General features: G+C 44.2%; 1 protein-coding gene across 2 annotated transcripts in view; it reads right to left on the reverse strand.

Annotated features, from left to right (window-relative positions):
* Positions 1-13,081, reverse strand: part of LOC142587664 (putative 4-coumarate--CoA ligase 1) — a 125,846-nt gene that overhangs the window by 71,033 nt on the left and 41,732 nt on the right. For both annotated transcript variants that reach the window (XM_075698830.1, XM_075698837.1), the window contains exon 2: positions 2,586-2,793. In XM_075698830.1, the coding sequence (XP_075554945.1) occupies positions 2,586-2,793 (208 nt within the window). The remainder of the gene's footprint in view (positions 1-2,585; positions 2,794-13,081) is intronic.

A 13,081-nucleotide genomic window follows, 5' to 3' on the forward strand; every position in this document is an offset into this window, starting at 1 on the left:
AGTTCGCACACCCCAACAAGAACATGGGTACGAGGAGCGCCAGAGGGAACAACAATGAGAATGTAAACGACGCCGGCGCGAAACGACCACCGACGAAGAACGTTCCCGCGATACTGAACGAAAACTACAATCGCGAGCCCGGACAACCATTCCACTCTGTGAAGATGGAATGGCAGCGAGAGCACTTTGCTTTTCCTTTGAGAGCTTTGACTGTCGTCAGCTTTCCCTGCCATTCCATCTTCACAGAGTGGAATGGCGGCTCGGCGCTCTTTCGCTGGCGGCTTCACGCGCGAACTGTTGCGATTGTCTCGTTTTTCACGCAGCACACGATCTTGCGCGCAGTGCACGAGGATACCTGACTAGCGGTACAAATCAGTGCTACCCAAATATTGAGGCAGACACAAGCGGATCACAGAGCATGATCCCGCGCTGGAACACGGTAGAAAATGACAGTTTTGGTGTCTCCGCGCGCTACTGCACGACGTGGGAACAAGCAGACGAAACGGTAGTGCATCTCTTTCTGCGGTGCGAGGTAAAACAAAAATATGCAGACATTCGGTTTGTGTATTTTATTATTTCTGTAAGCTTTGATTTGTCTTTCAAGCAACATATTACACAAATAACATGTGTTGCCTTGAATAATTCTCGAAATCTTGTGTCACCACGAGCGAAGTCAAAGTGCAAACACGTGTACGTAGGTGGCTAGCACGTCTACGTCATCCTCCGGCTTGGAGCGTGGCGGCCGCGAGGAGAAGAGAACACGGCGTTCGGTTTCAAATTTCAGGTCTTTCCGCAGCTCGTGGCGATGTAATACTTTGCAGACGCGATCGTTATCGTGCAACATATGCTCTGCGCGTGTCAGCTCAAAATGGCCAGACCTGGTGAGGGGCCCTTTAAAGCTGTTGGAACGTGCGCACCAACACAGAGCGGCGAGCGGTGAAAAATGATCATTGTAAAAGCAAGTGGTGAAGCGTTTTACTGCAGTATCTACAAGTAGGGTACGAAGAGCTCGGCGAACGTACGTCCTTGCCAATTCAAGGGATCTGGCAGCTGAATGCACCCGATGTGAAACATCAGATGAAGGGACTTATGCCTTCTGTACTGCAACACGCACGCCACCCGTCTCAGCACCGCAGCGTCCAAGATACAGAGTGTATACGGTATTAATAGGCAAGGAATTTAGAGTACTCGTTTCGAGAACGCGTGTTTAACGAGTACATTTATATTTGGCGCTCTTGAAAGATTACACTGGACTACACAGTCGTCAGTTGCGATTTCTGTTGAAGGCCATATACAATAAATGATCTACGTCTGCTACTCTCAGCCAGTGTGATTTGTTCAAGATAAAGCACTCGTGAAGTCCACTGAGTTACATACTGAGATTACTGGAGGGAACTTTGTCGGCTAGTGAAAGCGTTCGCCGTGAGCACGGCCATTCATCGAGCGTGGGATATATGGACTCTATAATAACGTTCTGGAATGGAACTTTGTCATGACCTGCTCGTTATATATCAATGGTATATCTATTGCAGCAACGCTTAACCTTTTTCGAAACGTACAGAGAAATACGTTAGAATATCGCGTGTTTACACTCGGCGTAGGTTTCCGTTGACATAAGTACACTTAGAATTATCGATGCACTCGACCCAAAGTACCATAATTTATTCATGCGCCGAACATTCTGTGCTCACTTTTGTGAACGTCAACGTTTACCTGCTCGGGCCCTAACAAACCAAGAAGGTCGATGCATTCTGAACAATGTAATACCAAAGTATATAGGAAAACCCACGCAGCTGTATTCGTTATTCCCAAGGCGGCTGAATAATCACCACGCCAGATTTATTTAGTCAACTCTGTATGGTCAAGACACACGAAGTTAGGCACGGGCGTCGATTATGATCATTGAACCCATTATTTACCAGCCTTTAATTGCTTGAGTCGAAAACCAAACATTCATTTTTACGGAGTTCAGTCTTACTTGCTATCACCTCTCGAAAAAAGTGGTGGAAGTGTCATTTTCACAACAGTGGCGTAACTGTCTAGCCAGATTTTCAGCCTAGCGTTTTAAATGGTTACATTCCTGGATATCACGGTCAGCGAAGAGAATGATTGTTGTATTCGATATGCTACTGCAATAAAAGGCGCGTATATGGGAAACGGAAACTACACTGACAAGTACGCTCTGAACGTGAACTAACATTATAGTTAGAACGAAACTGATTTTTCTGTTGAAATACTCATAAAACGTAGAAAAGCCTAATTCAGCGTGAAGATGTTCTATTTAAGAATGTAGCCCAATTATACGTAAAAAAGATATGAATTATGTATCAAAGAAAAAAAAGGAAATAAGAACAAATATTAGTTCTTTATTTGTCCAAGCACCAAGCACCGCTTGGAGTGTTTGCTGATCAGAGTGAGAAGATAATTTCAACAATTAAAAAGAGTTAAGAGCGCGCTGTAAAAGCAGACTCCCCCACCCCTTCTTGTCGCAGAAATACAGTTCTGGCTATGTGACAAAGGCGGATAATGCCTTAGTTATATCGTTTGCACACAGGTGGAAAAAAAAGAAAGAAGACCGCACTAACGCTTTGTCAAGTTGCCCTTGGCGAAGACCACACGGCCACCAGCGAGAACAGTGCCGTAAAAGGCGGCGATCACGTCGGCGTTGACGCCACTGTGGATTCCCGCCAATTCTCCCGCCTGGAAGCCCAGCTTTCGCAGACCAGCCGCAACGCGCCGACACGTGTCCTCCAGCTGCCGGTACGACTGCGTCTCTCCCGTGGCGTCGTCCACCTGCGCATGTTTAGAAGGCTGGACCCTGGTTCCGGTGGAACAACGACGTCCTCCTCTGTGCTGCAAGGTGGCTATGATGGACGGCCTCCTTTCGCCATCATTAGTGTGCTTTTACTAAAATCAATCAATCCGCAATATTAATTTCGCCGCTTGGTAAAATCCAGCCCATTAGCTTCTCATTGTTTGGCGAGAGCATTCGTCAGATAATGACGCAATAAAAGCTCGAACAGAAAAAAAACATGCTAAAGCATGAAAGAAGTCCTATGTATGGGAAAATTGTGGAACCTTGGCAAGACTTCGCAGCAGACGTGATTCTCCAAGGCCCGACAGCCTCGCGACGGTTGCCCGTAACGAAAGGTCCGGCAGCTCTCTTGCGAGCGCAGTTTGCGCACTCGATTCACTTCGCACCGCATTCGTTATGTCCATGTCGAGCAACAGGTTTAAGAACTACATGACTTCGTGGGAGATTTTATTATTTCACGCGTAAGCCTGTGAACGTAGCATACGCTACATACAGGAATACTAGCGAACACTAGTGTTCCTGTATATGCTCCCGCAGGGAGCAGAGTTGCGAATAACTTTTCCAGCCCCACACGCACCGCTATTGGCCGAGCGCTACCACGTGGTGCAAAATGACGTCAAATGTTCAACTGCGCCGCTGGAAAGGCAACATTACGGGCGCGTCGCCGACTCGTTTCCGTCCGTTTCATCAACACTGCAATCAGCGGACCGTCGAGCGTGCGTTGCACAAATCGGCTTCGGGTTGCAGGTGCGGTATTCGACGACATTAACTGGAGGAATTTGGTGAAATTATACGAAACACATCATATTGAGGCTTGTATCCCAGTATGACGGGGTGCAGCGCACCAAACTGCACGAACCGCACGGAAGGTGGCAAAGCTTTTTACGCGGTGGCATGCGGACGGACAGACGTGCGCCGGAGACGATGGCTACTGCAGGTGGGCCGACGCTGGCCGGCTCCAAAAGCGACCAGGATGACATTATATCCCCCACTGTTTTCACAAGTTGTACAGCACCCCGTACCAGGCGGACCCATCCGTTGAACTTTGTTGCCCTTAAACCATCCCTGGATTGTTTTAGATTTTCCTTCATCCCCCACACCATCGAATCTTGGAATAACCTTGAAGCGCCCTCCCGTGAATTGCCTCTTGTTCGACTTGTTCTTCAACTACCCAATTATGTATGTTAATCTTTCTTTGTTTTCAACAATTATGTACCTATTCTTGCTACGTCTTGCGTACGCAAGATAGCAGTATATGTAAATAAATAAATAAATAAATAAATAAATAAATAAATAAATAAATAAATAAATGCGAGGTGCATTGGCCTTGTTTACAGAGGTGAGTTCGGCTTGTTTACACTAATCCCCGCATTCATAAATGCATCTTAACTTGAAACCCATGCTTGACTTGATTTAAATGACGCCTGTCGTGAACGCCCGAAAGGAAACGCAATGAGCGTCTTGGGCACGTGCACGCGAGGCGTCAGTTATATTAAGTCAAGCACGGGCTTCAAGTTAAGATACATTTCTGAATACGGGGGTAAATCCGCATTTATCTCGAGTAACACCCCTGGTAATGATGAAATGGGTACGCCTGGCATGAAAAGTTGTTAACTTGTACGATTTTTGGTGTATGTATATGTGCAGCGCGACACAGACGCTGAACAAAGAATGTACGACACGTCTTCGTCGCGCTGCACATATACGCCAAGAATGTTAACTTACCAACTCAGCCAATTTGCTGCGTTGCTTGTACGATTGTTCTGACTATGCGAGTCTACAACAGTGTGCTCAAAGCAGAGCAAATACTATAGCACATACAATTCGCCGGCTGCACCCGGGTTTTTCTCTCCTTTGTTTCTTTTTTAATTTCTTGTCGGCGTTCCGATTTCTTATGTAACATTGATTGATGTGCTAGTGTTCATTGTTTTGTAGTGTTTGTAGTGTTTGTAGTGTAGTGCTAGTGTTTGTGTTTTGTAAGCGAAAACATCGTGCGCTCTCGCTTATGAGACAGGTTTCATGGCTTCAGCATTTACCGCCCCCAATATCTTGCTTGTTCGATTGGCCTTAGTGGACGTGAGAGTTGTAAAATTATTTTTGTAGGTTTAATAAGCGCTGTGTGATAGTAAATTAACCTGAGTAGTATGAAGAGATAAAGAAAAATGTGTTGGCATATTACAGTCTGCAATGTGTTAATAATTACTTTGCAAGTTCGCCATCTTACGTGATTAGTAAAATAAAAATAATTTGTTACTCTCAATAGCTTGCCTTTCCAGTGGCGCCCCAAAGCTCCAAGAACCAGCACTCTTCCCTGCTACCACCAGCCATTGCGGATCCATTCCCTTGTACGAAATAAGTTTGATTAGAAGCTCGTGCATTTTGAATCTTTTTCCACTTGCAGATTTAGTGCTACGAAGCTGTTTGGTTTGCCGTATGACTGAATCGTAAAAATAAGCTTTGCATAAAATGTGTGCATGTGAAAATTTGAAATGCGTTTAAATCTACGTGTCTGCACCGCATATACCGAAAACGTGCAGCTGCAGTGAACGACGGTTAGGGATGAATGGCGGTCACGGTTAACCGTCACTGCCATAACTGCACGCACGGTAGTTCGCTTGGCGACGATCATTAATCGGCACGTTTCGGCAGCCAAAATGCGCTCACATAATTATCCACCTTGGGCGTGTGAAGCTTTCTTTAAACACACTTTAAAACATTTCTTGCCTTCCGGCCTCGGTGAGAAAACTTCATGTGCAGGCTGGAAAACATTGCAGCGCTTTTTGTTGCAAGGTAATGCGCGTTTGTCGCGAACTTTTGAGCTTTTCAAGCCATGGGTGTAGACAGGATTTCATTTCGGGGATCGAGGGAGGTCCTACCCTATATATGTGCATATATATGTGCATACAGACTAATCATTTCGGGAGGTTGGTACCCTACCCCACTTCGGCTACGCCAATGGTTCGAGTGTAGCCTGCATTAAAAAGTATCATCTTGTTCAGCGCTTGCGAACAACTGCCGCATGTAGCTCGCGACCAGCAGACAAAAAAGCAAACGGAACACCGTGCGGCATTTGCCTCCTCCGCGTGCTAGGTGTGGCTACACTGCAGAGCTGGAACATAACGCGCACCTATGCGCAACTCCGCTCCCTGCAGAGCGAGCCCATGACGCGCGCGACACCTCTAGCCATCTCGAACAAACTGCAACAGCGCTGAAGGTGTCACCTCCACTCAGATGGCGCCACATAACCCACGTTCAACGTTTCCTCAGATTGTTGAAGATGGCGTTATCGACTCCGCGCGCATAGTGTTACTGTATATATGACATATAGCAAATAGAGAAACTCTGCGCGCGCATATAGGCACCTTTAAGCGCTCGCCGGCGACTTATTTCGGGCAGAGCGATTACGTAAAGAGGTCTGCTCCGAAAGGAGATGGTTATCGATGTGAAAATAAACCGATATCGACGACTAAACCGTGTATGAGGATTTCTTGCCATTTATTTTTACGTGAGGGTCGCAACTTCGTCATAAACACAATGTCGACTTGCCATTTTTTTTTTTTTGCATTGTCCAAGTACCACAATACGGCTGTGTGTTTGGTTAAACGGGAACGCGTATAGCTTGTATATGTTTAAACATAGCGATGGCACGCGATAAATTAAATAAACGAACGTATTCAGAAGAGCCATATTGGTTATATGCTTTTGGTTGATCAACAAATTACGGAAGATCAATACACTAAGTCACATCAAATGACCGCGTATTAAATGACGCTCTCGAAGATTGTGAAGCATACCCAAAACTTGCGGAGAAAAAATATTTACATCCAACGTACATGTTGAAAATTTTGTGAAGTGAAGCTTCGGTGGAGCGGTGAATTTAATGTTATACAGATAAATGTGGTGCGTACAAATAATAATAATAATAATAATAATAATAATAATAATAATAATAATAATAATAATAATAATAATAATAATAATAATAATAATAATTTATTTTCACATACTGCAGCCCCTACTGGGGCCATAGCAGGAGTGGATAATACAATACAAAAAAGAAATACAACAGGCAACAAAGAAGGAAAGCTAAGCGCAATGTTGAGGGAGAACAGACAAGAATTCGTTTACTGGGAGAGAACGGTTGGTTCCTGGTAGCGAATTCAAAGTTTAAATTGTTTGAGGGAAAAAGCTATAATTACAAGTATTAGTGCGCGCAAAAAAGGGTATATTGTTAAGCGCGTGATGTAGTCCACTAGAAGAGATTTTTGCAAAGGTGATATATTCATTACTGGAGAGGCGACAAGACGAATGAATAATGCCGCGAAATTTTTTTAAAGAATTAACGTGTCGCTGTTCTGCGAGAGTCGTTAGGTTGGGTGAGGGCATGACCGACGATGGTGAGAACTGGTGGTCATAATGTCGGTAGCTAAATCTAATGACTTTCCTTTGGACGGCCTCAACTCTGTCTATTTCGTACTGCTTGTAGGGATTCCAAACGATACTACCATACTCAAGTATATGGCAAACAATCGTTTTATATAACAGTAATTTAGTGCCGCGCAGAGAATTAGACAGCATGAGAAGTAAATAATCGAGTTTTTATAGAGCTTTAGTCGTAATGGAATCAATGTGCTTTGACCAGGACATGTTAGTGGTGAAAATGAGACCAAGATATTTATATTCAGAAACGCGTTCAATTAAATTATCAATAAATTCGTAGCTGAGAAAGAACGGGCTAGCTTTATTTGAGAAGGACACAACGATAGTCTTACGAAAGTTAATATTTATTTGCCATGTTTCACACCATTTGGAAAATCTGACGAATGATTCAGTGAGGCGAACATGATCAGAGGGAGATGAAATGATGTCATATAATACGCAGTCGTCTGCATACATCCGGATTTTAGATGATATCTAACGTGGTAAACCATTAATATATTTTAAGAAAAGAAGAGGACCGAGGACCTATCCTTGAGGGACGCCTGATGACACATCCACCACTGAGAAATTGATCGAGTTAAAGCTTACGAATTGAGAGCAGTGAGAAAAAAAAAACATCCAGTTCACTAATTGAGGGTTGTTAAGAATGGCATTTAGTTTGGACAGTAGTTTTAAGTGAAGTACGGTATCGAAAGCTTTGGAAAAATGTGAATATGGCGTCAATTTCAAATCCCTTATCCAGGTTAGAAGCTATGTCATGCGTGAACTCGACAAGTTGTGTTATTGTGCTAAATTCAAGAAATTCCATAATGTGTTTGCATATTATATGCTGTAGTATTTTGCATGAATATGGTGTTAAATATATTAGCCGATAGTTAGAAAGTAGTTGCTTACTACCCGACTTATGTAACGGAAGCACCTTAGCCATCTTCCTTGATGAAGGTACTATTTCGGAAGTTAGCGATTTATTGAAGATAAGAGTAAGGTAGCGTGACGTCCATAAGGCATATCGAAGGACAAACAAATTCTGGATTCCACCAGCCCCTTCACTTGAACCGAAGGTGATTATTAGATGCTTGGTTTGGATTTCTTTGCCATCCCGCCTCATCTTAATTCTTTTGACATTGATAACATTCTGTTCCCTGAAGCCCTCCAAGAGTTCAGCCTCGGTGAGCTCCAGTAAGTCATTGTCCGAGACAACGCCGCGATGTGTTCATCGTACGGTGCGGCGTTACTATTACTTGGGTCTTCCCAAATGATGCTAATTTCGGCAGTTTGTCATATTTCTTCTGATCGCGGAGCTCCAAGAGGAGCTCCCCGCTTGCCATCCGCGAAGCCTTATATCCTGGACCAAAAAATTCACTCAAAGACTTTGAAACAAGGAATGGTGAAATGGTTCGCACTGGTTTGTCTGAGTGAATTACGTGAAAACAAGGGAAGTTGTGGACTAGGAGTCCGAAAAACTGAAAGACATCTTCGGTGCGCCCTCGTTTCTGAGGGAGATCAGGGAGTTTAGAAACAGCGTTTTCCATAAGTATAAATGTGGTTTTCGCCCGCAATGCCGACCACCCACCAAGGAGCCGAACAGGGGATCTGACAGAAGTTCCTGCAAGAGAAACTCTGCCAACGCCAGCCGTACATCACTGCTATAACCAAATACAGCATAACCAAAGCTGGCTAGCCACACAAGGTTAGCCCTTGCCGCCGCGAAGTTCGGAAGTGAAGAGCAGTGAAGAAACGATAGGAAAGATGAAAAAAGGCGAGAGAGAAAGACGAAGATCGGCGAGGAGGACAGGAAAAGGCGTCTGCCGATTTCCCCAAGGTGGGTCAGTCTGGAGGTGCCGCCTATGTGACGCGGAGGCCAAAGAGGTGTGTTGCCTCCGCTGGGGAGCCTTAAAGGTCCGAACACCCGGCATCGGCTCAACCCCCAGGATCCCCTTTCCCCAGACACGGCTAAGCCGTGCACGGCTACACGTGGAGGTTCCGACCCTCATGTGCTCGGGTACGTGGTGTCGCCACACACTAAACGCCTGCTGACACAGATGCCCCTGCGGGGACAAATTACCTATGACTCGACATTATGTATACAAGTCTTATTCCTAATTCCGTGCTTGATTACGCAGAACGTAGGTGAACTCACTGGCACTGTTTTGCGGGTCAAAATTCTATGTGATGTAAGCTGCAGCAACAGTAACACATATCCAATTGATTAAAAAGGTGGTAGCTGAAATATGAAAAATTTAGGAAAAACCAAAGGAGCCGTTAAATAACTTCCGCTATTCCATTAAGAGGTCTGGGTGCTTTAGAAGCACCAGTTAGCCAGCATTATGCGCGCAAGTTTCATGTCGTGACTTGATGTTTTATTAGGTAGAACAGAAGCGGACTCACTGACACCACTTTGCCAGTAAATATTCCGTGCTATGTACACAACATCTTCGGAAAGACACATCAACGAAGAAAACAAGGCAGCAAAGAAAGATACGCTGAAGAAAAACGTACGGGGTCGCGCGCTATTCTCACGACAATGCCATCGGATTTAAAGCAAAAAATTATGCAGATTCCACACACTAAGAATCTACGTTCCGCGAAGCACTTTGCAGAAAGCTGGCTATTCAGCATCGTTTGGGTCTCTACAAAGCGCTACCAGTTGAACCTACGTGTTTCTCTAGTGCTAGAAATTGTGTGCGTGTGCGTGCGTGCGTGCGTGCGCGTGACACACACGCCCCCCCCCCCCCCCCCACACACACACACCAACACGCACACATAGGGACGCACGCGGTTTTTACGCTGGTTGTTGTTGATGTTGAGTTTAATGGCGCACAAGCAACTAAGGCCATCATGCGCCAATCGCAAGGTATAATGCAGGAAAAAGCTGGGTAACCTCAAAAGGCCCTTTTCTGATAGAGGACCCCGAGGAATCCAACAAATTAAATAAACACCTCAGCATTCTTCTCAGACATGATAAGGCGGATGAGGTGTGTCAGTGGATGTGAAAGAGAACAAGGTCAGGCTTTACAATTTTTCAGGAAAACCGGTTTTGTTTAAAAGGCTAAATACATGAATTGTCCCAACCAGTGCATCTTCACTTAAAATCAATGAAGGATGAAAAGGAATGCGTTCGCTGTAAAATGGCGTAAAACATTTTTTCTCAATGTCTCAAGTTGTCTGCAGGAGAGTAAAATGTGGTTTACTGTAAGTTCGTCTCCGCATTTGTCACAAACAAGCTTGTCTCTTTATGCCAGGAAGTAATTATGGGTAAGGTGTGTGTGTCCAATGCGGAGGCGACATAAGACAACTTCAATAAAACGTTCTTGGTGTGAACATGACTTCCACTCTTCTATGATGGGTTTTACAAGGCGTAGCTTATTGTTCGTTTGATTGTTCCATGTGGACTGCCATTTTTCTTTCAGTTTATGACACCAATTTCATGCAATCTCTGTAAGGAATTCTTATGTTTTTGATTTCCTTATTTCGAGCTTTCGCTGCGCTCTAGTCTGCTTTCTCATTTACACAGATTCCTACGTGGCTCGGCACCCAACAAAATTTGATTTTTTGTCCCCGCCTCGTGGCTCTTGTTTTGTTGTGTAGAATGTCGCCGATTATTGGCAGAACTGCATTCCTAGGCTGAAGTGCTTTAAGAATGCTTAGTGAGTCTGTATAAATGATGCTATTTTCAATGTTTTCATTTATTATTCTTTCCACAGCCATGGAAATTGCATGACTCTCTGCAGTGAGAATCGATGCACATTGCGGCAGCCGTACTATTTTTTCCGAGCTATTCTGTATCACAGCACATCCCACGTAGTTTGCAGCTTTGGAACCATCGGTATAAAATGCTGTATATTCCACATTTTTATTTTAGTGCTAAATATTCTTGTAATATATGTTCCTGCGGCGTTAGTTTTTTCTGAAATCGTGTTAATGAGAAGTCACAAATAGAGGGCAGGTAGTACCATGGTGGCAGTGGATCGGGTTTCTGGGCAATATTAGGCAATATGTCCGTTACATCTAACTCTTGTAATTTCTCTTCAAAACGGAGAAGGAGTGGTCTGATAGCCTGGGGTTTGTTTGTGAATAATATTCTAGATGGGCGTTTGTTAACTATTGGGTAACATATATGTTTTGGCAAGGAACGGATATTTAGAACATACGAGCATGTCAGCATGCTTCTGTCGGCAAGTGGAGGTTCGTTAGTTTCTACATACAAACTGGTTATGGGCGACGTCCTGTAGGCACCAGTTGACAAGCGTAAACCTAAATTGTGTACTGGGTCCAATCGTTTCAAATATGATGATCTGGCAGAGCCATACACTATACACCCATAGTCCAAGGAGGGCCGTATGACGGAGCGGTATATTTGTAGAAGGCATGCCCTATCAGAGCTCCAGCGTTTCCGTGAAAGGACTTTAAGTATGTTGAGTGCTCTGGAGGCCTTGTTTTTCAAAGCGTTTATGTGAGGTAGGAAAGTGAGCTCTTTGTCAAAAGTAATGCCAAGGAATTTGTGCTCGTTTTTTACTGGGAGTTCGGTTTCATTAAGGTGTAGGGTGGGATCAGGCTGTAAATCTCGTTTCGGCGAGAACATAACAGCAAATGTTTTCTGTGGGGAAAACTGGAATCCATCTTTTTCTGCCCATGTTGATAGTTTGTTTATTATTAACTGTACTTGCCTCTCGCATGTTGCTACGTTTGATGATGTGCAAGCAATCTGGAGATCATCAACTTAAACTGAATACATAATGGATTTCGGAATTATTTGTGCTAGAGAGTTCATTTTTACAATAAAGAGGGTAGTGCTTAAGATACACCCTTGTGGTACCCCATTTTCCTGACTGAACTTCCTTGAGAGGGTTGAACCGAGGCGCACATGGAAGGAACGGTTGGACAAAAAGTCATGCAGGCAGTTTAACATCCTGCCGCGAATGTCCAGATCTACTAGGTCGCGGAAAATGCCATACCTCCAGGTAGTATCATAAGCCTTGTCTAGATAAAAAAACGGCAAGGCAGTGTTGTCTATGGATGAATGCCTCTCGGATTGTGTTTTCAAGTCGAATGAGGTGATCAGCTGTCGAGCACGTTTTCTTTAAAACCATACTGATGGATGTCGAGTAGTTCACGGGAGTCTAGAATAAACATCAATCTAATATTCAGAATGCTTTCGAAAGATTTCGCCAGACAGCTGGTAAGTGCTATTGGCCTATAACTAACGGGAGATGTCGGTGGCTTTCCGGTTTTCAAAAAGGGTACAATAATAGCTTTTTCCAGGCCTCCGGTATTTTCCCTTGTAACAGTATCTTCTTAAAAAAATGCAGAAGTACATTTATAGCGGATTCGGAAAGATGTGCCAGCATTTCATAGTGAATTTCGTCGGGCCCTGGTGCAGTTTGTTTCCCAGCAGACAGTACTCTAGTGATTTCTTGATGAGTGATTAAACTATTATACGGCTCATTTATGCTGCCACTAATCGGAAGCCTTTGCTTTTCAGCCACGTTTTTATATTTTAAAAATGACTCAGTGTAGTGTGAAGAACTAGAGACTGCAGCGAAATGTTCTAATATGTTGGCCTGTTCCTCTATACTTGTTTGGATGCCAGGAGTTGTCAGGAGAGGAATTGTAAATGGGGAGTAGCTACCATGGAGCTTACGTACCAGCTCCCACATTTTTTTTGTTGTGACTGTGCTATTTATTGGTGAAACGTATGCTTGCCATGACGTCTTTTCGGCATTACGGCGGACGTATCGTGCTTTAGCTCGTGCCTTTTTAAAGATTAGGAGGTTGTCCTGAGTGGGATATCGGCGAAAGACACCCCAGGCTTTATTTTGTTTTCGC

Source organism: Dermacentor variabilis, chromosome 1, assembly GCF_050947875.1.
Source record: "Dermacentor variabilis isolate Ectoservices chromosome 1, ASM5094787v1, whole genome shotgun sequence".
NCBI classification, from domain to species: Eukaryota; Metazoa; Arthropoda; class Arachnida; order Ixodida; family Ixodidae; genus Dermacentor; species Dermacentor variabilis.